Genomic DNA, 23188 nt, shown 5'->3' with positions numbered 1-23188 from the left:
ATCATCAGTTATTTTGCTCCCCAAATAGCCAAGCTCCGTTACTACTTTAAGTGTCTCATTTCCTAATCTAATTCCTTCAGCATCACCCGACTTAATTCGACTACTTTCCATTATCTTCGTTTTGCTTTTGTTGATGTTCATCTTATACCCTCCTTTCAAGACACTGTCCATTCCGTTCAACTGCTCTTCCAAGTCCTTTGCTGTCTCTGACAGAATTACAATGTCATCGGCGAACCTCAAAGTTTTTATTTCTTCTCCATGGATTTTAATACCTACTCCGAACTTTTCTTTTGTTTCCTTTACTGCTTGCTCAATATACAGATTGAATACCATCGGGGAGAGGCTACAACCCTGTCTCAATCCCTTCCCAACTGCTGCTTCCCTTTAATGTCACTCGACTCATATAACTGCCATCTTCTTTCTGTACAAATTGTAAATAGCCTTTCGCGCCCTGTGTTTTACCCCTGCCACCTTAGAATTTGAAAGAGAGTATTCCAGTCAACATTGTCAAAAGCTTTCTCTAAGTCTACAAATGTTAGAAACATAGGTTTGCCTTTCTTTAATCTTTCTTCTAAGGTAAGTCGTAGGGTCAGTATTGCCTCACGTGTTCCAACATTTCTACGGAATCCAAACTGATCTTCCCCGAGGTCAGCTTCTACCAGTTTTTCCATTCTTCTGTAAAGAATTCGCTTTAGTGTTTTGCAGCCGTGACTTATTAAACTGATAGTTTGGTAATTTTCACATCTCTCAACACGTGCTTTCTTTGGGATTGGAATTAGTATATTCTTCTTGAAGTCTGAGGGAATTTCGCCTGTCTCATACATCTTGCTCACCAGATGGCAGAGTTTTGTTAGGCCTGGCTCTCCCAAGGCTGTCAGTAGTTCTAATGGAATATTGTCTACTCCCGTGGCCTTTTTTCGACTTAGGTCTTTCAGTGCTCTGTCAAACTCTTCACGCAGTATCGTATCTCCCATTTCAACTTCATCTACCTCCTCTTCCATTTCCATAATATTGTCCTCAAGAACATCGCCCCTGTACAGACCCTCTGTATACTCCTTCCACCTTTCTGCTTTCCCTTTTTTGCTTAGAACTGGGTTTCCATTTGAGCTCTTGATATTCATGCAAGTGGTTGTCTTTTCTCCAAAGGTCTCTAATTTTCCTGTTGGCAGTATCTATCTTACCCCTCGTGAGATAAGCCTCTACATCCTTACTTTTGTCCTCTAGCCATCCCTGCTTAGCCATTTTGCACTTCTTGTCGATCTCATTTTTGAGACATTTGTATTCCTTTTTGCCTGCTTCACTTGCTGCATTTTTGTATTTTCTCCTTTAATCAATTAAATTCAGTGTGTCTTCTGTTGCCCAAGGATTTCTACTAGCCCTCGTCTTTTTACCTACTTGATCCTCTGCTGCCTTCACTATTTCATTCCTCAAAGCTACCCATTCTTCTTCTACTTTATTTCTTTCCCCCATTCCTGTCAATTGTACCCTTATGCTCTCCCTGAAACTCTGTACAACCTCTGGTTCTTTCAGTTTATCCAGGTCCCATCTCCTTATATGAAGAAATTGTTTAAATATTACTGTGTTTTAGAAAGCACCGAGACATTAGGCTACTGTCTTACTTTTGCTTGGTATTTCTTTGATATATGTTTATTTAATTTGTTTATGTATTTAATAATTTATGTTAGAGCGTGTTTATGGTCCAGCCATAGGAACATGTATTTAATGTCAAGTTTTTAAATGTAACTCCAGTATTTTGCATGTGTTTCAATATGTTTGTGGGGATATGTTGTCTTGGAGACATGGAGGGAGCGCTCTAGCCAATCACAGCACTCATTACTAAGAGAGGCGTATGGTGGTTGGGGAGGAGCATCGTTTCTGGAGAGGACACGTGGTAGTTCGGAACAGTGCTGTGGGAGGGGGAGTATGGCACAGGGCACGGGAGTGAGTGCTGGACTCGGACAGTACAGCACGACGGAAGTTGTTAAGCAGTGGCTATTTTTAAACTTTCATGGAAATAGTCTGTGTGAAGCTGCCAGTGTGATTAGAAACCTGGCGATATATGTAATTGGGAAATATCCGGCCATTTCTCAAGAGGGCATCACAATGTGTTCTACGACCAGAACCTTTGTTCGAATAAGACACCTCAACACATCAGCAAAAGCACAGGGGACCAAACAACAGCAGAAGAAAACAGCACGCAGGTGGAGAGCTTTTGCGGTTCATTCCAGATCCGATTAAAGTATATAAATTCTTCTTCAAATGGCTGAAAATGGGGCGATTAATCGTCTACCTTCCGTATCATCATGCGTAGTAATGTGACAAGTAACTAGACTCATAGCGTTTCCTTACTATTTAACATCTGCATGAGAAAAGTTTCATACACTATTTCCGAATGTGACGCAAAAATATGTTTACTAAACTGGAGGCTGTTGTGATTGTTGCGTTTACATACGATTGAAAATTGTATTCTATTTGGAAACGGACTAAAGGATACCAGGTTTTGAGTTATCTAATAGAAAATATTAAATAACAGAATGTACATGTTAAGGGGGCACAATCGATAGTTTTTTCATTACAAGAAAGACAACAAAAGAGTTTGATAGTCTTAGTAAGTAGTTACATTCAGTCCCTGTATAGGTAAACTTCTATCGAACCCGTTACTGGTTACGTTGCCCTTCAGTTTTAGTAGATTAACGTTGGTATGCGAGGAATGGCATCATACGCGAACGTGAGAATACGTCTCGCGCTGCTGACGTTTCTCGACAGTGACGTCACGCGGAAGCGCACTACCGCTGCCGAACGCACTGGACGAACCCTCTATGTAGGAATCTTAGGCAGAACTGACGAACGGTGAGTCATCCCGACTCAGCGGTCATAGCGACTGCAGGAACCGCCCTAGCACGCCTCCCGTCAGACCCAAATTCTCAACTTACCCACACACTACTAACGCGTGGCGCCTCGCCCACTATCCTCATTACTGGCGGCGTTTCGAGGATTCCCGTAAAAATTAGAGCCTGGTTGCAACCGCACTGATGAGATCTTTGGTCATCCTTGGCTTAATTGTATACCCCAGTCCAGTACCAATTTTCAACATTCGCCATTATTTTAAAACAATCACCACACGCAGCCGATGTCTGTAATTTCTTTGTGTCACAGTGGCTACTGGATCAAAAAGTCCGAAAGAACAGACATGACACATATTTTCGAACCATTTGGTTGGTGTTTCAAGATAGGTTTTGTACTGAATTGAATTCATTTATAATTTTAAAGAGGTCTGGGTCATTACACCTCTGAAAATATGCACATGTGGTTTTAGTACCTCGTACCCGTAGTTTTGTTTGTTAACTGAAGCTACTTTATGCTGTGGAGAGAGCCTTTCTCCATCTATTAGTCGTTCAGTTTCGAAGCTACAGACTCCATAAAAACAGTCTAAATTGCTGGGCGTTGCGAAATAGCCTAATTACAGTGACCATCTGATACACATTTAATTTAGAAACTATAATTTCTGGTTAGTTAATGTTGTCGTGCCGTTAAGGCCTTATATTGCTATTGTTGTGGACCTGAGAGACTTTGTATTGGTCTCACACAAACTTTTCCAGTGTCTAACAACAGTACACTAAGTGCAAAGGCACACAAAGTATTGGCGTTATGTGCGTTTTATAAACTAGGAGTAGAAGTTTATTGCCAGTATGGGTAGTCCAACACTAATTTCTGTGGTAGTAAAATCTCAGTTGTATCTGCCTACCTTGCCTCACTTTTCCTTTTTGAGGATTCTGCTTCACTTTTGACGTTAGCACAGTAGTGAAAGCGTCCTTGCACACATGTCAGTATTGTCCCTGAACCTGCACTGAATTTTAACAGAAGGAGTTGAAGTACTTGAAACAAAACAGTGCAATCAATTCTTTCGTGTTAAAGCCAGTAGTCACAGAAATAGTTAGTGTACAAAGATTCGCATAGCTGCGTTGACAGTTCCATTAAAGCAAAATAACATTGTTCTTAGGTTTGTCGCAATATAGGACCATCTCATTCATTGTCCTAATGGTCAATTATTTCTAGTAGTGCTATAAGAATGTGTTTAATAGCATTGCTCGTAAGAACTAAATGGAAAATGTGGCTGCGATGAGCTATTTGAAAATTATGAGAAAGAACAGTAATTGCACTAACAGTAAAGTGGTATGTCGTGTTGACGATCTTGTAGTCATCCACGCTCCTCAGGCAGTCGACGAGGGCGGCGCTGGGCTCTGTGGGGCATCCCACCAGGGCTGCCACCTTCTGCGCCTTCTGCAGGCCTCCAGGCAGTGGTACTCCCCAAGGCGTCACGGAAACGCCACTCTGCGAGATCGCCCGGTGGAAAAGACCTGATGGATAAACAGCACACACAAGTCATTGCAGCAGCTTCCGATGACAAATGCATATAGACTGTCTTAGCAATTCCTCTCACCCATTAGTTTATTCTGTGTAAACACCCAAAATTTAATTAACTGGTCGAGATACTGCTAACAACCGACATTGTTGTGTGCTCAGTATTTACAAACTGAGACAGTGAGATTGAAATTTTGCTTTGAATTTGAGTAACGATATTCGACAGTCCTCGAAAGCAGGAATGTAGTGTGAAATATGTCTTTTTAAGATTTGTAGTAACACTCTGCAATAAAAAATAAAAATGGGCCAGATGCGATTAGGTCTTTCGCTCCGAGGGTTCCGTACATTCTTAATTATTTGTATGAACATTTCATCGCTCCTGCAAATCAAGATCTCGAAGATTTTTTCTGTTATCGACATAGATACTGGCAAGACGTCAGTTGCTGGAATTCCATGTCTTTCGACAACCTTTTAATTTTAAGTCTAAAGTCGGATAACAAACGACAGAATATATATTTTATTTTCGTCTGCTGTAATTACAAATTAACAGTTGTCGGATTTTTTTATTGATTTTTACTGCGAAAAGTTGCTTCTTGCCATATTTCGTGACACTAGGTCAACGGGGAGTACCCTACAAGTTTTCATGACTGAATTTGCGAGTAATAGAATATGTGACTTAAATGGCCATATTTTTTAAGGCTTCTACGTAGAATCTTAGGTGTTAACAGAATCTTCCTTCAGTTCTTGGTAGAACAACATTATAATAAATGAAAAGCACCAGTTTGCTTTTGTTCTACAATATTACTTTCATTGTTAACCGGTTTTCGGCTTACAAACCCATCTTCAGATATTTACTGAGTATTATCACCAAATAAGTTACAATGTTTGCAAATAACATTGGAAGAGAAGTAACACGTCTAGACTGAAGCAGAAGCGTACAGTAAGTAATATCTTTGACAGTGTGGTGGTAATGCAACGAAAAAGTAAATAACAGTGGAGTAGTACTCCATTGTTAATTATGTAGTATTCAACAAAGGAAATGCAAGGGCGAATTGCTGTAGCCAACATTATTAAGGGGTGTGTAATAGATGACAAACGGCAGAGATCCCACAAAAGTGATCAGGGAATAATTAGAACAGTCAATAACGAATTAGATGAAGAAAAATCACAAATTCTCAATGTAGAAAATGTCAGTTCTCCTGTTACCCTTACTAAAGACGAGTGCATAGAGAAAACAGAAAGGTTTTTAGAAGATAATCAAATATTCTATATTCCTAAGGATCCCTCCTGATAAATATCAGGACTAAACTAAAGAAGCTGTTCACAAATTTTTTTTGTATGTTTTCAGATTTTCGAAAGAAAGAGTGTATAGTCATGAAACCAGTGCTTCTAAACTTAGAATTCAACCAAATCATTTAAGTCAAAAATTGATTCAGATCACAACAGAAATCTAATCATTTATAAACAGCCATGTGCTAAAAATGCAACGGAACTAGAACTGCTTATCCAAGACACTGTAGTATCAGTTGAGGCCAAATTGCTGTCATTAATTGTGACTAATATATATATACAACTTTACTAGTTGAGAAAAAAATTAAAATTTTAAGAAAATACTCTAATGACATACAATAAATTGAATAGCCACCAACTTGTGGAGCTGTGTGATCTTCTTAATACAGTTTCCTCTCGAAATTATTTTTTATACAATTGGGTCCAATGGTTCAAATGGCTCTGAGCATTATGGGACTTAACATCTGAGGTCATCCGTCCCCCAGAACATAGAACTACTTAAGCCTAACTAACGTAACGACATTACACACATCCATACCCGACACAGGATTCGAACCTGCGACCATAGCGGTCGCGCGGTCCCAGACTGAAGCGCATAGAACCGCTCGGCCACGCCGGCTGGCATGCAATTTGGTCTTCTATAAACAACCCTTTGGCTTAATAATACATAACTGCCTGGTGAGGACTCTAGGAAACATTTCCATGGATGATCTTAGGAAAAAAATTGTCCACTGAGTTGCAGGCAGTGAGTAGTAACATCATCTATTACAAAAAAATATGTCGATGACACACTTACACTGTTCAGCGGAAGCAGATCAGTCAGTCAAAGTTTACATGACAAGTTTTATGAACTGCGCCCTGATATCAGTTTCACAATTGAAATATAAAAAAGAAACACTACCAGTTTTCTTTGTATGAGGATAACCAGACTTAACAGGAAGCATTAACAAAACATATTAGAAAACCTACTGCTACAGATGTTGTCATATGTGAGTCTTCATGTCATACATTTTCCATGCCATGCTCCATACATTGTTTAGATCTTCCATGTCTAAGAAGCACATAGAGAACTCAACATCTTACAGCATGTGGCTACTAGCAGTGGGTATGAATCTGCAGTAATGGATAAACTACTCAAGAAAACAAGGAGACCCGATGACAATCTGATGATACACTGAAACTGATCATCATCAATGAAAATTACTGATACAGCCGACCATTTCATAGTGTAATTTATAAAACAATTACAGTGGAATGTAGTCGAACTAAATCAGGTGATGTCAAGGGAATAGAGATTTGGAGAAGAGGCAGTAAAAGTAGTAGATGAGATTTACTACTTGAGTAGTAAAGTAAATGATGAAGGCAGAAACTGAGAGGTTATAAACTGGGGCTGATAATAGTACGAATATAAGAAATTTGTTAAGATCTAATAAAAATGTAAGTGATAGGGAGTGTCTCCTTTACGTATAAAAATGTCTGGAGAGTAACCTTGTACGGAAGTGACAATACTTTTAATTAAAGTCAAGAAATAATTGGCTAAACTACCACACACGAGTTGAATCCCGATGGTTCTTCATGTTTACTGTGGCGATGGCATTCCGGTTCTTCATTCTGGTTCCGCGTTTGGAGACTCACCTCTGGAGAGCGGGGACAGCATGTGGTAGTGTACGCTGGCGCCACCTGCACTCTCGCCAAAGATGGTCACACTGCCGGGGTCGCCGCCAAACGCCTCGATGTTCTCTCTGACCCACCTGAGAGCCGCAACCTGGTCCTTCAGGCCAAAATTTCCTGGGGATGCAGCGTCTTCTGTACTCAGGAAACCTTCGAAATAAAACGATCCTTTTCAGCTAGAGTTACCACAACGCTATTTATCAGAATGAATTTATAGAAGAAAGAATCATTTATTCTACTTAAGACACTGTTAAGTGCAATTCATTGCTTCCCAGAGAACGCAAATGTTTTTCAGCTACCACAAGAATACATGGTCCTATTTCCCAGTAAATTATCTGTGTAATGCATGATGTTTTCATAAACTCGAGTCGACTGAGCTAAAACCTAACTATCTAGAACTGTTATTTTTTTCTGTTGCGTCGTGATTCCAACAATAAAAACCCACTTGTGTGTAATATTTATCCTTTTTTTCCCTGTTACTGTTGTGTAGTGTCAAATGCAGTTGTGAAAGATCTCTGGGCGTAGAGCTGCTTCACTATTCGAATAATTCAGTACTTTCATTTATATAACTTAGTCATCAATGTGCTCTTATAACCTTAAATTTTTGTGTATTGGTCTGTGAAAAGCGTTTCAGTGAGTTTTTCTATGCCGGTTGAGTACTGTACCGATCTGACTCGTCTTCGGTTTGTGTTTCTAAAGGTTACAGATGTTTTTTCCCACACACTTACGTCTTCTAAACAATGCGACATTTAGATAAAATGATAATCTCTGGAAATTGAGCAATAATTTAGTATGATGTTACCTGTAATGTATAAATTTCTATGAAAACGTATGTGATTCCATCTCTCAAACACAAAAAATTACTAGGAAGCAGTTGCAAAGAAATGTGGGAAAATAATTCGTGAATATTGTCGCTCATTAAAGACACACTGATCTTCCTGAAACTAAACTAGTCCACTCTGAATCTATCATCAGTTTTCTCTTCTTTTCATTTGCAATATCTTTTTGTGTGGAATCTAATGGGGCGCAAAACTGTTGCTTTTAAGATAAAATCTCAGTATCTTACAAACAGAAACCATTTTTAGGTGGAAGATACATGAGAACCAGGTGTGTAAGGTGACTTCCCTCTACAACATGCAGTTAAACTCGTTCGTGAAGTGTACGGATCAGGGACATGGCAAACTACTGCGCAAGACACTAGAAAACTTTTGCTTGTTTGGATAGAGGTTATTGTGTTGTCTCACTAGATGAACGGCATGAGTGCATATTTAAAACATATTTTCAGCATTCACTTGATGTGATTTTACTCAATCAGGGGAGAGCAGAATCAAGATGGCCAGAAAAAGATTGGAACGATATTGCCACTTGAGATGAATATCGTTCTTAAACCTCAGTGGTACCTTTTTCATAATGTTTAATTTAGCTGTTACACCACCAGGGAATATGTGTGAGATTTGTTTAAGAGTGATTGGTGGACACGTTCTCACAAGGAGATTGGACCGGTGTATTGTCCGACCCGGTACAAGGAGCGGAGCCAGAATATTTTCCGTTTGACATCAGGGGATCTAAGGTTATGGAAATAATGAGATCTGATTCTCATCTATCATAGACGCATAAAATTTCGAACTCTTAACATGACGTCTTTCACCAACATTTCCATTGCCTTTAGGCTCTGATTGTAGTGTTACCTAATGTCATGTTGCAGCATGGAAGATTATGACTGTATGGCTCCGAGATCAAAGTAGCTATCGTGTAAGACTAACTGAACATCGTTGTTAGTTGGGACAGTGCAACGTCGTTCACATGCTTCTGAAGAATGGAGCAGTGATAATAATGACTTAAATATAATTATCCATGGAATATTACGTTCCATTTCTTGTAAATGCTTTTTGTCAGGTAGAAAATACTATCAATCTACCGCTCCTTGCTTTTACTTACCCAGAGGACCAAGACGATAGTTAATAGTGACAAGAACGATGTCGTGGTTCATTAGAAAGTCTGGCTCATAACCGATTCCACTACCATCAATCCAGCCACCTCCATGAATCCAGAACATGACTGGAAGCGCCTCCGCACGTTTCAGCTGCAAGAGAAATGATAACGCATATACTACTTCTGTTTGCCTTGTAAACACGATACATAGAACTAATCCTTCGGAAAAATATTAGTTATGAGACCGAAACCAGGCTGTTTTTTAAAATGGCCTAAACAGATGAATAAATAAGTTATTTTCTAATAAATAACTATTATGAAAAGATTAAAATCTGTGGAATGAAAACAGAAAAATCTAGCAACGATTTTATTGTGAGTATAGATCTCCGAAAGTAGTCAGTTAGTCGAATAAAGAAATAAGAGTCTTCATTATACTTTTAAAAACTTCTCTTCATTATTTGCTGCTACGCAGTTTTAATTTTTAATTAATTCTTCATAAAATTTCTTTGCTTACACTTCAGATAGCGTACAGAATTCAAAATACTGAAGTCAGAACTTTAAACGCATCACTATTATGTGGAAATCACCTTTTCATGAGTTGCTTTTTTTTAAACAATAATGACAAGTAAAATATTAAAGAAGACAGACTACAGTTTAAAGTTTCGACTACGAAGAGGTTCTGAGGATTGTCCTGTTATTCAGATTTACGTTTCCTCTCGTTTCCCCATCTCTGGTCCATGCTTACGTCGGTGCTGGGTCCCGTGTAAAGAAACCCTTTGGTTTCTCTCTTTTTCTATCCATAACTTGAGCTCCACGGTTAATGACTTCATTGCCGATGTGGCAACAATTCATATAGAATTAAAAGATGTATGTGTTGTTACCAGTAGCGAAAATACGGGAAAGTGATGAATACAAATGATTTCATGGACTCTTACATTTGGTCACTGACAGTGACACAAAACACCAGGCCGGCCGTTCTGACCGAGCGGTTCTAGGCGCTTCAGTCTGGAACCGCGCGACCGCTACGGTCGCAGGTTCGAATCCTGCCTCGGGCATGGATGTGTGTGATGTCCTTAGGTTAGTTAGGTTGAAGTAGTTCTAAGTTCTAGGGAACTGATGACCTCAGATGTTAAGTCCCATAGTGCTCAGAGCCATTTGAACAGAAAACACAGACTCTGCCGACAGCCAAGGCAACGGGACGAGCTTGAAAAACATTTAACCCTAGTATTAAGCAAATTATGGAAGTACGCAGGAAGCGTTCGCAAATGTGAAAAGGAACCATCGTTGGCTGTATATTGGAATGATGACAGTGAGAGTATATGCCATACCACGACTCAAACCCAGATATCCTGCTTTACGGGAGCGGTCGCCTTAGCAGCTATTTTTTTTTCAAAACTTTATTTAACAATGCAACGTTACACAATTACATCACAGCAATATATCAACAAAATAATCAGCTTATGGATTGTTGTGCACATAGCAGCACGTCACCTAGGATAGTTCTGGGGATACGCCTTTGCGTTTATTTCATCGGGGTCTGCGAGTGTAAAATGTCATCAACTTTTAATGTATGTCCATTGGCGATGACCTGTCAGATTTGTTGGGATTTGTTGGAAATTTTGTGTAGTTATCTTTTTTCTATTCGATTTCAGTGAGTTACTTTTTTTGTTACGTAATGATAAATTTTAATAAATTTTGTAACTTTTCCTTGTTTTAGGTTGTCATGCAATGTAATAAGAGCCAGAGATCTTCACAGAATGAAATTTTCACACTACAGAGAAGTGTGCGCTGACATGAAACTTCCTGGTAGATTAAATCTGAGTGCCGGACCGAGACTCGAACTCGGGACCTATTCCTTTAGCGGGCAAGTACTCATCCGTCTGATCTACCCAAGCACGACTCACGCTCCGTCCTTACAGCTTTACTTCCGTCAGTACCTCGTCACCTACCTTCTAAACTTGACAGAAGCTCACCTGCGAACCTTGCAAGAGTAGCACTTCTGGAAGAAAGGATATTGCGGACACATGGCTTAGTCACAGCCTGGCGCATGCTTCCAGAATGAAATTTTCACTCTGCAGAGGAGTGTGCGCTGACACAAAACTTCCGGGCAGATAAAACTGTGCGATCGACCGAGACTCGAACTCGGGACCTTTAATTTTGGTTTCCATCAGTTTAAGATATATTTCCTATGTCTTCGTCATATTCATTTCCGGCATGTATATCTGTATATAATTGAATACAATTCAAAATTGTTTAAGATGATGTAATCCGGTAGGGAGATGTTGCACGTTAATTGGCGGTCCACACTAACTGGAGTAATTTCGTTGAGCAATAGAGATGTTACAGTGTTGAACGATCTTTTCGATAATTTGTACGTTGTACATATAAATATTGCTTTAGACTTTATGGTAATATCAACGAGTTTTTTTCCACGGCTTTATGCAGAGAGAGTCAGAGTGCCAAATTTAACTTACAGTATGTTTCGACGGGTTACAAAGTGAGTTAAGGCCGACATAATTCTGGTACCTGTGTCTCGAGGAATCGATATCACTTAAGAAACATAGTTGGTTTTTGCCATGATTTATATCTTCGGGGATAGCCTCTGAAATTCGTCGAGTTTTATCACGCTTGAGACTCATGTCATCACAGTTTGCCCTACATACGCTATTTTGAGCATTTATGTTTATTATTCTTAGCTGCTGTTCCTGAGTGACTAGCAGAGGTTCAAATACGGTGGCAAACTGGGCCAATGTCATCGGAGATCCTTGTCTTACCGAGCAACAGACGTTAAATGTTCTCGTTAGATGGCTGTTTATTAGGATTCTGGATGAACCTTAGCTTGATATTCTGAGTATTAATGTGCTAAATCGTTGCGGAAAATTCATTACCTTCATCGTTTCGAATAGGTAATGTTGGTTTACTCCACCAAAGGCTTTTTGAAGCCTTGAGACATTACAGAGGATTTTAATTTGAGAACATCTACTATGGCTGTTGTATGTCTATAATCACCACAATCTGTACAATCGTTCTATCCTGACCCACGCTTGTTTTATAAGGAGCGGTAACTAATTATATACATTACATTCTTGAGCCTCTGATGTAGTACACGCTCCATGATCTTACAGTCACTGCTCAGCAAAGTTAAGGATCTATGGTTTTCCATGGATACACTGTGTTGGTTTTTTGGAAGTAAAACCGTAATTCCTTCTACAAAAGTAAAAAAAAAATGGCTCTGAGCACTATGGGACTTAACAGCTATGGTCATCAGTCCCCTAGAACTTAGAACTACTTAAACCTAACTAACCTAAGGACAGCACACAACACCCAGCCATCACGAGGCAGAGAAAATCCCTGACCCCGCCGGGAATCGAACCCGGGAACCAGGGCGTGGGAAGCGAGAACGCTACCGCACGACCACGAGATGCGGGCTTACAAAAGTCAATTGGGATTTCTGCGGCAGTGTTCACTAGTTCATTGTATATGCATAATAATTTAATTTTAATTTGTTGTTGGAAGATAAGATAAATCTCTTCTGGTATTCCATATGGGCCCGGCGATTTATTTTAGGGACTATGTTATATAAATGCTTCCAAAACTTCTTCATCATTCTTCATCTGAGTCAGTATTGTTGAGCTCTTTTCTGAAAATGTTTGATGCATCTTTCCTTTTAATTTTTGTCAATATTTTGCTTTGTGCAGCCGTTCTTTCGCACATAACGTGATATATTGAGGTTTCTTTAAGGTGTACATACTCCGGCATCCTCGCCCAACTTTTGTATCGTTCTAAATGTTTCAGTGTCTCATGCTTGGAATTTATTTTCTGTATCTTCACGCATTTCGAGACAACTGAGATATCTACTCTGTAAAGATCTCGGATACATTCGATGTAAAATTCACTCGTTTTTTTGCGCCAGAATTTTTTTCACGTGAGTAATTCATTAACATTATTAGTAGTTGGGGTCTGGCGCATTTGCGCCACCAGGCTATTGCTCAACTATACGATGCAAATTTTCGTTCACATTATTCCCACACCCGGCTGAATCTTTCTTTCTATTCGTCATCTTGTAAATGTGTGACGTTCAGTTTCCACGTTCATTTTGCACGAATAAGGTCCGACCCAGACTTCAATACGTCCATGTGTCAAATTCTGCAATGTTTCTTTGGACATGCATGCATGTACGAAGAAATATTCCATTGTACTTCTTAATAATTCAGGCACTGCTATTTCATAAATAATGAAAAGTTGAAAGATGGGTGGAATATAGGAATATTTAAGTGTCATACACAAAAACAACTTGAAGCCAATATTGCGAAAGATGATAGCTGTAGTTGAGATGCGATTCCACGAGAGTAGTTTGATGGAGCGCTGAAATACCTATGAATAGTGTAGACGCCCAATAGGCGCTATTCCCTCGTAATTATTATGACCTTTGGTAACACATACCGCGACAAAACCATTCCGTACGGAATGCAAGATATATGAGACAGGGGAAATACTCTCCGACTTCAAGAAGAATGTAATAATTACAATTCTAAAGACGGTTGGTAGTGACTGTTGTTAATATTAAAGAAATATTAGATTAATACGTCACAGTTGCAAAGTACTAACACGAATTATGAAAAGCAGAATCAAAAATTGTTAGAAGTCGACCTCAGGGAACATCAGTTTGAGTTCAGGAGAATTTATGAGTATGCGAGGCAATACTTACAAGCTACCAATTAAAGAAAGGTCAATATACGTTTATGCATTTGAAAATTTTGGTAACAGTTCTTGAAATGTTGACTAGAATATACTTGCAATTCCGAAGGTAGAGCATCACCGGTCTAACTGTGTTGGTGAGCCACTGCAATTCACTTAGGAGGTGTGGCGGTGGGACTTGTAGTCCCGTACCACCCTCTGACGGTGATAGTACTACATGAGTCAGGCAGAAAATTTTCCTAACATGGGCAGGTGAAGGTGTGGCGGTGGGACTTGTAGTAGTGATGGAATATTATATTCTTACGTCTTCCACAGACGGCCCCTGCCATGCAGACTACGCTCAAGACACTCCTGTACACCAAATAACATACACAAGCACTTGCAGGCGCAACCAAGAGGAAACCAATTCTTCAAAACAAACAGAACTTGCTAGAGACTAATGCGAACCATTTTCTGCATAGGTCGCCTCACAGATACAGGGAAAGTTGGAGCACTCCGCCGACCTCAACCGGCTTTATAAGGCCAGCGCAGCAGCAGCAGCACACATATTCGCATCCTCTACACCTCCCGCCGTCTTGAACCCCCTCACCCCCTGGTTGCTCCTCTCCTCTCCCATCCCTGCCCCCTGCCACGTCTTCACCGTTGTGTCCCCCCTACCCTCCATCTCTACACCCTCCATCTCCTTTCCCAAGGTGGCTTCCGTCAACTCCCCCTCCCGGATGATGCCCTCTCTCCCTCCCTTTATCCTTCCTATCAACTCTGATCCTCCCTCCCCCTCCTTTCCTCTGTCCTTTCCCTGGGCTCCCTCTTCCCCCCCCCCCCTTCCGTCCTGTTTTCTCCCCACTAAACCTCTCCCTACCTCCCTTCTCCCCCCCAGTCCTTTTGTATTCCCCTCCTCTGCCTACCCCACTCCCTGTCGCGTCTGCCCCCTGCCCCTCTTATGGGTCCTCATCCTCCATCAGCTCCTTTCCCGGTTCCCCCCCCCCCCTTCGCTTTTACTCTCCTTTCCCCCCTTTTTTTGTTTTCCCATCTACTGTCCAGTTTCCCCCCACCTGCTCTCGACTGTGGTGTCACATTTGCCAACTTTTTCGTGCAGTGTTCCAGTGACTATTCAGTGTTGTTTGTCTTTCTCGTGTTGCGAACGGAAACCATGCTGTCGCTAGGTGTGAATTTTATGTCTTTTGCGAACAGAATCCAGACTGTCGCCGTGTTTTTTAATTGTCTATTGTTTTCCCTGTCTGCTTCGTACGTATTTTTATTAGCATCATCATCCCTCTGTTGTTTGTTTTAAGTTCCACGATTTCTTTTCGCCTTGTTACTCTCTAAGTCTCCGATTTTATCGCCTGTTTTTTATTATTATTTGTTCTCCTGATCTTTGTCACAAAATCTGTAGGCTGAAGAGCGGCATACTAAGCTGCTGCCAGCCCGCCCCCTTCGGGGGGAATTGAAATTCAGTAAAGAAAAAGAAAAAAAACAGCAGCACAGCCAGTTCTTCACCGAGCTAGGACCAGCTCCGACGGACCTCACCAACGCTCTTGATGAATGGTCGTCTACACGTTATTTGTTTTCTTTGTGTGTATATAGTGATTGTTCGAAAAGTGTAGTTCAGTTTCAATAAACGACATTCTACTGAGGATTCTACAATACTGAGTATTCTACAGATATATTTTTCCAACTTGAACAAAAACCAGACTGCTGTTATGAGCATTATAGAATTTTAAAGACAAGCAAATGTTGACTAGGGCATGACAAGAGGTTTGTTATTCTATGTGTACACTGGACCAGCAACCAAACAGTCGTTGAAGGGACGCAATCCCGTGATCCGTCTGTCAGCAGTTCTAGTCTGCTGTGAGTTTTCTGTCGGATAATTAGTAAGTGAGTGTTCCAATTTACTTCACGCTCGAGAGTGAGGTATTTTAGTGTTAGTTAAATTGATAGCTCTAATAGATGGAAGTCATGGGTCAGAGGTTGAGTGTGGTAGATGCGTCCTCAAATCGACAAGATTTCCTGCAATTATTTCACCTGGAAACTCCGAGAACATGCAGGACGTTTGCGCAGCAGATGGGTCGAGACACAAGCTTACGGTGTGCAGGAAGCTCTACCGGCCATTAGTAGCCTCTGGAGAAGATGTGAGCTTTCCAATGCTGTGTTATATTGTGTGACTCAACATCTGCTTGCCGCTACTACAGTTCTCTTTTATCAGTTGGTTCCAAGCGTGTATCGCTGTTGCAGTCAGAAAGTCGCAGTAAAAAAATCTATTTTCAGACTATTGGTTGCTGCGTCCCAGCGAACTAATTCACATACTGATATACAATTCTATGAAATGGCATTTTTTTATGTCGTTCCAATTTGTATGGCAACTATTCATCGAAGATGTTTGACGAAAAACTAACAATTTTTGGTCGCGCAAGGGAGAACGCTGCTGTACCTACGTAAACGCCATCTCTTTGCAGCTGTAATCAGTTTTAGCTGTTACTCTGTTTAACACACCCACTGAGATTGTTCTGATCCGAGATATTCTTTCTGGGCGTTACAGTTTTAATATACATTAGTACTGCGGTATCCTACAACGATATAGGCTACATAACGAAAGAAAACGTACCTGTGGAGTGAAGACGTTAAGGTACAGGCAGTCCTCAGTGCCGGAGACAGCCGATCCTGGCATCAGCACTGCGTGCTGGGTGCATACAGGCCCAGGAGTCGTAGCATCGAGAATGTGTGTCCATGAATCCGGAGGCTGAGGACTCTGAAACAAACAGTGAAACTCATAACTCATCTTGTTACACAAATCAACGATGCGAAAACATTTTCAACGAACGTCACATATTACTGTGATTTTTACTACGTTTAGTAGTAATATGAAACGAAGACGCCGAAATATCCACCACTGCTTACAGACAACATCCAAAGTTTAATCAACTGCATATTAATTATTTTTGTGATACAAGTTTCATGCACAATTTCACTTAATAGTTTGAATTAAATAGATTAGTAGGGCATGTGATCAACACTCAGACAATGTACTGCCGTGCAAGAATATCTATGAAGCCAAGCGAGAAAAGATTTTGTGTAAGGACATTGTGAATTCGAAAATAAATCTGTTACCTTTTCTTCACAATAGGCTGGGCCTACTGAATAGTCTATGAAAGCTTTAACAGAAGACAGGCAATGTTTCAAGTACATCTACGAGAAGTTTCTTCATCCATCATAGGTGAATTTAAAAAAAGGTGCGTCTGTTAAATATCAAATTAGAAAAATGTTTTTCAGTTATAGCTTCGAACAAAAAATAAAAACTGGAGTCAGACGGAGGTTTTTACAAACTTGTCTGGCAGTAAGAGAACCCATGTTACATATTTATTGTAGGCAACGTGCTATAAATACTCAGGAAGTTACGCTGTTTAATAAGCTCAAGTTTCACTTTGTGAACATTCACCTCTCTTTCTTGCCTAATAATTTGAGAGATGTCGATAAAGAACAAGACGAGGCTCTTTCTTCAAGAAATCAAAGCGATGGAAAGATGGTATCAGATTCACAGGAAAGTTAATACAGTTGGTTGCTTACTGCGATCCACAACATGAAATTTATCGGAGAAAGAACTCTGTGTAGGAGAAAGAAGCGAAATATAAAGTAACGGTTACATTGTCCCAATCAAAGGAGGTGTTTTCGTGTCTAATCTTCAGTAAAGCCTTTGTTCAGCTTGAACAAAATTAAACTGGTTTTCATTCGAATTACATATATATTGTTCGTTTCCTGGATTGAGGCAAAACTGACGATAAACCTCCGTATATGAACAATTTCTCCGAAATTCTCGTCTTGGTCATTTCGCGAGTCATGTGTTGTGCGTCTCTTTTGCGAAAGTACGTTTGCAAAGTTTCAACAGTATCTCCGGGACACAAATTTTTTAACGTGTACAACTGGAGTTTGTTGAATATTTGCAGAACGCTCTTCCCCTTATTATACCATCCAATGACGGAAATATGTGCCGCTCTGTCTCTATCTCTCGTATTAACACTGCGCGATAACGCTCTCAGAGTGATAAGCTATATCCAATAATCAGAGTAACGGGCATTTTATAAGCCGCTTATGTACTGTATGGATTAGATTACCCTACCATTATTCCAATGAAACTTAGCTTGGCATATGGCTTTCTTGCAACCTGTTTTGTGATTGTGATCATCCTACTTTAGGTCTTCCATAATCTCCAAAAAAATCGTCTTTGTATTTGGAAAGTAATTTACATAACTTGCATAGTACTGCTGCGTCCCAGTTGATGTCAAAAATATTTACTTACGAACTTCTCTGTATCACAGAAATTGCATCTACTACCTCATTCCCGCAGCTAGTATAGGCCCCAACAACACCAAACGCGACAGCTGTGCAAATCAGAAACTTAAATCTCCATTCTCGCGAGATTTGGTCAGTGTCGGATAGGCAACAACTGATATCGTCTGCAACATGGGTGTCGAGACTGTAATGCAACCGCGGCTCCAGAGCCGATCCTGCATTACGTAGCAGACATAAAAAACGCGATCTTCAACAGGTAACTGCCTCACGCTTGGGAATCCACGCGGACTATTGTTTACCTGTCAAGTGTGTAGTGACATTTTTGAGGTATTGTGAAAGTGTGACAATTTTCCCCTTTGTGAATCACGAGAGTACCATTAGAAATATCATGAACCAAGAGAACAAATACACATATTCAGAGTGTGGGAGAAGTGATTATAACAAGAATCTGAGGAAGCACGTATCACAAGCACATTCAAGAAAGATATGTGATGCCGCTCCACAATCAAATGTGCGAAGTTTTTAGATATAGTTCAACCCTGAACACAGTTTAATGTGCTACGAATGGAACCACTATACATCGGAAGATAGTTGTGTGAGAATGAAATGTTCATTATGTGAAGTTTCAGTGTTTGCGATAACTCAAGTTACGTATTATACCTAACTGGCAAATCTCTTCAAACATTTGTAGATACATATTCTGAAAATTAGTTACCAGTCGCATTTCTTGACTGAATGGACTGAAACATCTATGGGTGTAGTAGACACACCTAAAAGCCACTTGCCTCCCGCGTTTCTTTCCTCACTGCGGAAGAAAGTACGAAACGAACAAGCGGGCTGCTGTTAGGTACAATCACAGTTAAGGACTGGAAATGCAGCAGTAGTGAGCGCGTCAAGAGAAGTAGCAGCTGGTCAGCAGGTCACACGAGGGGAAAAAGCGTGGTTATGGTAATAATACCAGAGTGGAAGCCACTTGGCTGAGTCTTTTCCAAACGTACATTTCGTTCATGCACTATTGCGACCCTTTTGATAGTCATGTGTTTGCGACCACTTGGTGCAGCGCGTCATTTCTAGGTGACGGGTATCAACGTGTAGAGAAACTACTTTGGAACTATCGTCTAATCGAATTGTTTATAGTAAATAGTGATTACATTTAGAATTGTTAGCCGTGCCCAAAAGTGGAGGAGTTTGCGCACTGTGTAAGAGTTACGTCGGGTAGTTCATAAAATCCCTTGCAATTAGGACATCCCGAGGAAATTGCAACATCTGGCAGTACTAATTCTACCTGAGAAGCATTGTCCCAAATTACAGAATCAAGTTCGAGCAAAAGTACCTCAGGGAAAGAAACGCGCATATCAGCTTTGTTTACAGGCGAAAAAAGAATCTGCGAAAGAAGAATCTAAATGTGTCATACCAAAGTAAAAACCACTGCCATGAAGAAATGAGTGACCGTGCACTACGTTTGCATGCGGAACTGAACACGATATCCACTGCAGATAGTGTACAGCTTGCAAGATGTTAAAACATTTAAATAAAACTTAAAAAGAGGCAAGGAACTTAAGCATAATACAAGAACATAAACAGATAGTACATTATTAACAGCGAGCATGAGAGGAAGGTCTCCCTGGAATCCATATATCATATGAGGGCGATCTCCTGAAAATCCAAGGGTTACTTCAAAGTGATGATGATGTCCCATACTCCACACAGCGTAGGGGAACGATGCGGGAGACCCGCACCGCCGTACTATGCAAGGTCCTAGTGGAGGTAGTTTGCCATTGCCTTCCTCCGACCGTAGTGGAAATGAATGATAACGACGAAGACGATACAGCAACACCCAGTCATCTCTAGGCAGGTGAAAATCCCCCGCCGCGAATCGAACCCGAGACCAGGAGTTCGTGAAGCAAGAACGCTACCGCGAGACCACAAGTGACGGACACTTCAGTGTGGTGGATTATTTTAAAGCTTCGACTTAAAATAAAGAATATATAGAGGAAAACTCGTGTTTATAAGGTAATGGCCGTCTCAAAATGGTTCAAATGGCTCTGAGCACTATGGGACTCAACATCTTAGGTCATAAGTCCCCTAGAACTTAGAACTACTTAAACCTAACTAACCTAAGGACATCACACACACCCATGCCCGAGGCAGGATTCGAACCTGCGACCGTAGCAGTCCCGCGGTTCCGGACAGCAGCGCCAGAACCGCTAGACCACCGCGGCCGGCGGCCGTCTCAACATTACCGTTTGAACAATGAATGAAAAGCTAGAATATAGAAAGCAAGTGGCAGAAACTGAATTTTTAAGGGAAGTGATTGACTCCACAAGATTAAACAGACTCAAAAAAGTAGGCATAAGAGCAATGATCAAGATATATGGTAAGATCTAGTCTAGTGGACAAAGCTGGCTAGAACATCTGCTACAAAATCCAGATTCTAGACTACCAAAAGTAGCCTTAAATTTCAGACCTACAGGTTCAAGATCCGTGGGAAGGCTAAAAGTGAGACGGCTGAATACGAGGACGTGCTGAAAAGTAATGAGTCCGAATTTTTTATGTGAAAATTCTTAAAACCTTTTCAAAAAAAAACAAGCGTTATTAATGCTTTACAGTTCTTCGCGTGTACATACTTATTTCTCAATATACTCATCCTGGTGACGAACTCTTTGTCCCAGCGAGAGACCAGTTTGTTTATACCGTAACTGCACAATCTTTGACTTTCTTGATGGAACCACAATCTCATATTTGCTTGCACTGCTTCATTACTGTCAAAGTGAAGTCCTCGAAAGGGTTCTTCAGGTTCAGAAAACAGATGAAAGTCGGGTAGCACCAAGTCGGGACTGTATTAATGGTGATCGATGACAGTAAATCCAAGGCGTCGAATTGTTGGCTCTTAGCACTATGGGACTTAACATCTTAGGTCATTAGTCCCCTAGAACGTAGAACTACTTAAACCTAACTAACCTAAGGACATCACACACATCCATGCCCGAGGCAGGATTCAAACCTGCGACCGTAGCGGTCTCGCGGTTCCAAACTGACGCGCCTAGAACCGCTCGGCCACACTGGCCGGCTGTCGGATTGTTGCAGATTATACAGTGCTCATGTGTGGTCCTGCATTGTCATGCTGAAGGAGGGGGTTCGAAACTCGATTTCTTCACACTGTTTCCCACACACTGCCATAGTTACGTTTCATCCCGTCATGTTTACACTTAACAATTCGGAGCACTCTATCAGGTAGAAGGCTGCAAATACGTAAGCACGAAGAATAAAGATGTATAAGGTTAAAAATAGCTTTAATGGTTTGGACATAAAAAATTCGGAGTCATTACTTTCCAGCATGCCGTCGACTTAGAAGAGCAACCAGACCTTTGGCCTAGATCCTGATGAGAGAAGTTAGAGTATAAAAAAGTTCCAAAAGAACTTCCAACCTGCCGCCACACATAGTACGATAGATTTCTACATCTACATCTATAAGCGGTAAGCGACCTTACGGGTATGGTGGAGGGTACTTTATGCCCCACTCTCAGAAATCTCGGAATGTGGACGTAGGATCTGAAAAGTAAGTTCCGTCCGCCTCGACTCACCCTGAAGCGCAGCGGCCCGACGGGCGGCTTGGCGTAGGGTATGCGGTAGAAGGCGTGGAAGGGCCGGCCCTCGCTGGACATGCGGCTGGTGCCCCTCAGCGCGCCCTGCCTGGTGCGCACCACCTCGCCGGCTGCCGCTGCGCCACTCAGAGACACCTCCACCACCAACACCAGCAGCAGCAGTGCTGCAGAGGGCGCGCTCCACACTCCGGCCATGGCTGCTGTGAGCCGGCACCGAGGGGTGCTTCTCATATTGAAGGGAGCCGTATCGCAAAGTCACGGTCCTTGACAGCATTCTGCATGTTATCGCGTACTCCGCCCGTGATTAACCACAGCCAAAAACTGCAACTCACGTAGCGTTACGCAATGTGGAGGGTTCTACACGCAAACGCGTACCTGAAATGAGATGTGAGCGTTGTAGGTAACCACGTATGTCGAACATGCACTGGAGTTTTGAATGAATATGGTGGTGAATGATATTGACCACGCTAACATCTTTAATGCCCACACTATTACAATATACGAAATAAATTTGTCATTATAGTCGAGAATTGTCTTGAGAGATTCATCATCTGTGTAGATAATTAAAATAATTCTCATACATTGTCCTATCTCGGTTGCACGTTTGTGATTAGATTACATGTTTCGACCACTCTGGATCATCTTCAAATCTAAAACAAAGCAATACTGAATATGTACCATCTAAAGTTTTGCCGTTAGTAAAAAACACATGAACTGAACAAAAATGCCTCCAAGCAGAACCAAATGCAATTAATCGTAACTGTCACACACTGTTACCTATAACTTTAGTTACTGCAGGTAGTTTCACTGTTCAAATTTAGTGTTTTCTATATTATGCTTTCAATTTCTTTTATAATTCGTAATATTTAATGAAACCTCATGCAATTCTAGGTCGTCAACATAATATCGCTTCCATAACTTTAGGATCTTTAATCCTTTCACTACTTATACGTCAGTGGTCATAACCCTTTACTTTTAATACTATAACGAAAAGAAAAATTTGTACAGTTTTATTTTTGCACTTTTAGAGTAAGAACTTATGACTTCGAACTTTCCAAGTTTCGCACTTTGAATTTATTCAGAAACTAATTCAGTATTAGCTTTTATATTTGCACTTGTATAATCTATTTTATCCACCTTTTACAGTTTTACGTATCCATTCTGGTGTCTTAGCAGCAGGTTTTTTACATTTCGGACTTTTTGCAATTTTCGTATAAGACGCTCTCTTGTTAAATCCATAGCATACCTGCCACTATCCATCCATCTTCTTCTCTTACCTTCTTTGCCCATTCTCAGTCCTCCTTCGCGTTGTTTTACAATTTCAGTCTATTATGCCGTTTATGTTT

The 23188-nt window shown here is 40.8% G+C and overlaps 1 protein-coding gene across 1 annotated transcript in view; it reads right to left on the bottom strand.

Annotated features, from left to right (window-relative positions):
* LOC126174795 (venom carboxylesterase-6-like) overlaps window positions 1-22057 on the bottom strand; it is a 46057-nt gene extending 24000 nt beyond the window's left edge. Inside the window, exons 1-5 of the mRNA XM_049921165.1 lie at window positions 21822-22057; window positions 16556-16699; window positions 9262-9406; window positions 7288-7473; window positions 4165-4358 (exon numbers count right to left, since the gene is read on the bottom strand). Of these exons, the coding sequence (XP_049777122.1) occupies window positions 4165-4358; window positions 7288-7473; window positions 9262-9406; window positions 16556-16699; window positions 21822-22037 (885 nt within the window). The 5' untranslated portion in view covers window positions 22038-22057. The remainder of the gene's footprint in view (window positions 1-4164; window positions 4359-7287; window positions 7474-9261; window positions 9407-16555; window positions 16700-21821) is intronic.
* Between the last annotated feature and the right edge of the window lie 1131 nt (window positions 22058-23188).

This window comes from Schistocerca cancellata, chromosome 3 (assembly GCF_023864275.1).
Source record: "Schistocerca cancellata isolate TAMUIC-IGC-003103 chromosome 3, iqSchCanc2.1, whole genome shotgun sequence".
In the NCBI taxonomy this organism is placed as follows: Eukaryota; Metazoa; Arthropoda; class Insecta; order Orthoptera; family Acrididae; genus Schistocerca; species Schistocerca cancellata.
The sequence above is the reverse complement of the archived record's forward strand: the minus strand, read 5'-3'. Positions and strand labels throughout refer to the sequence as shown.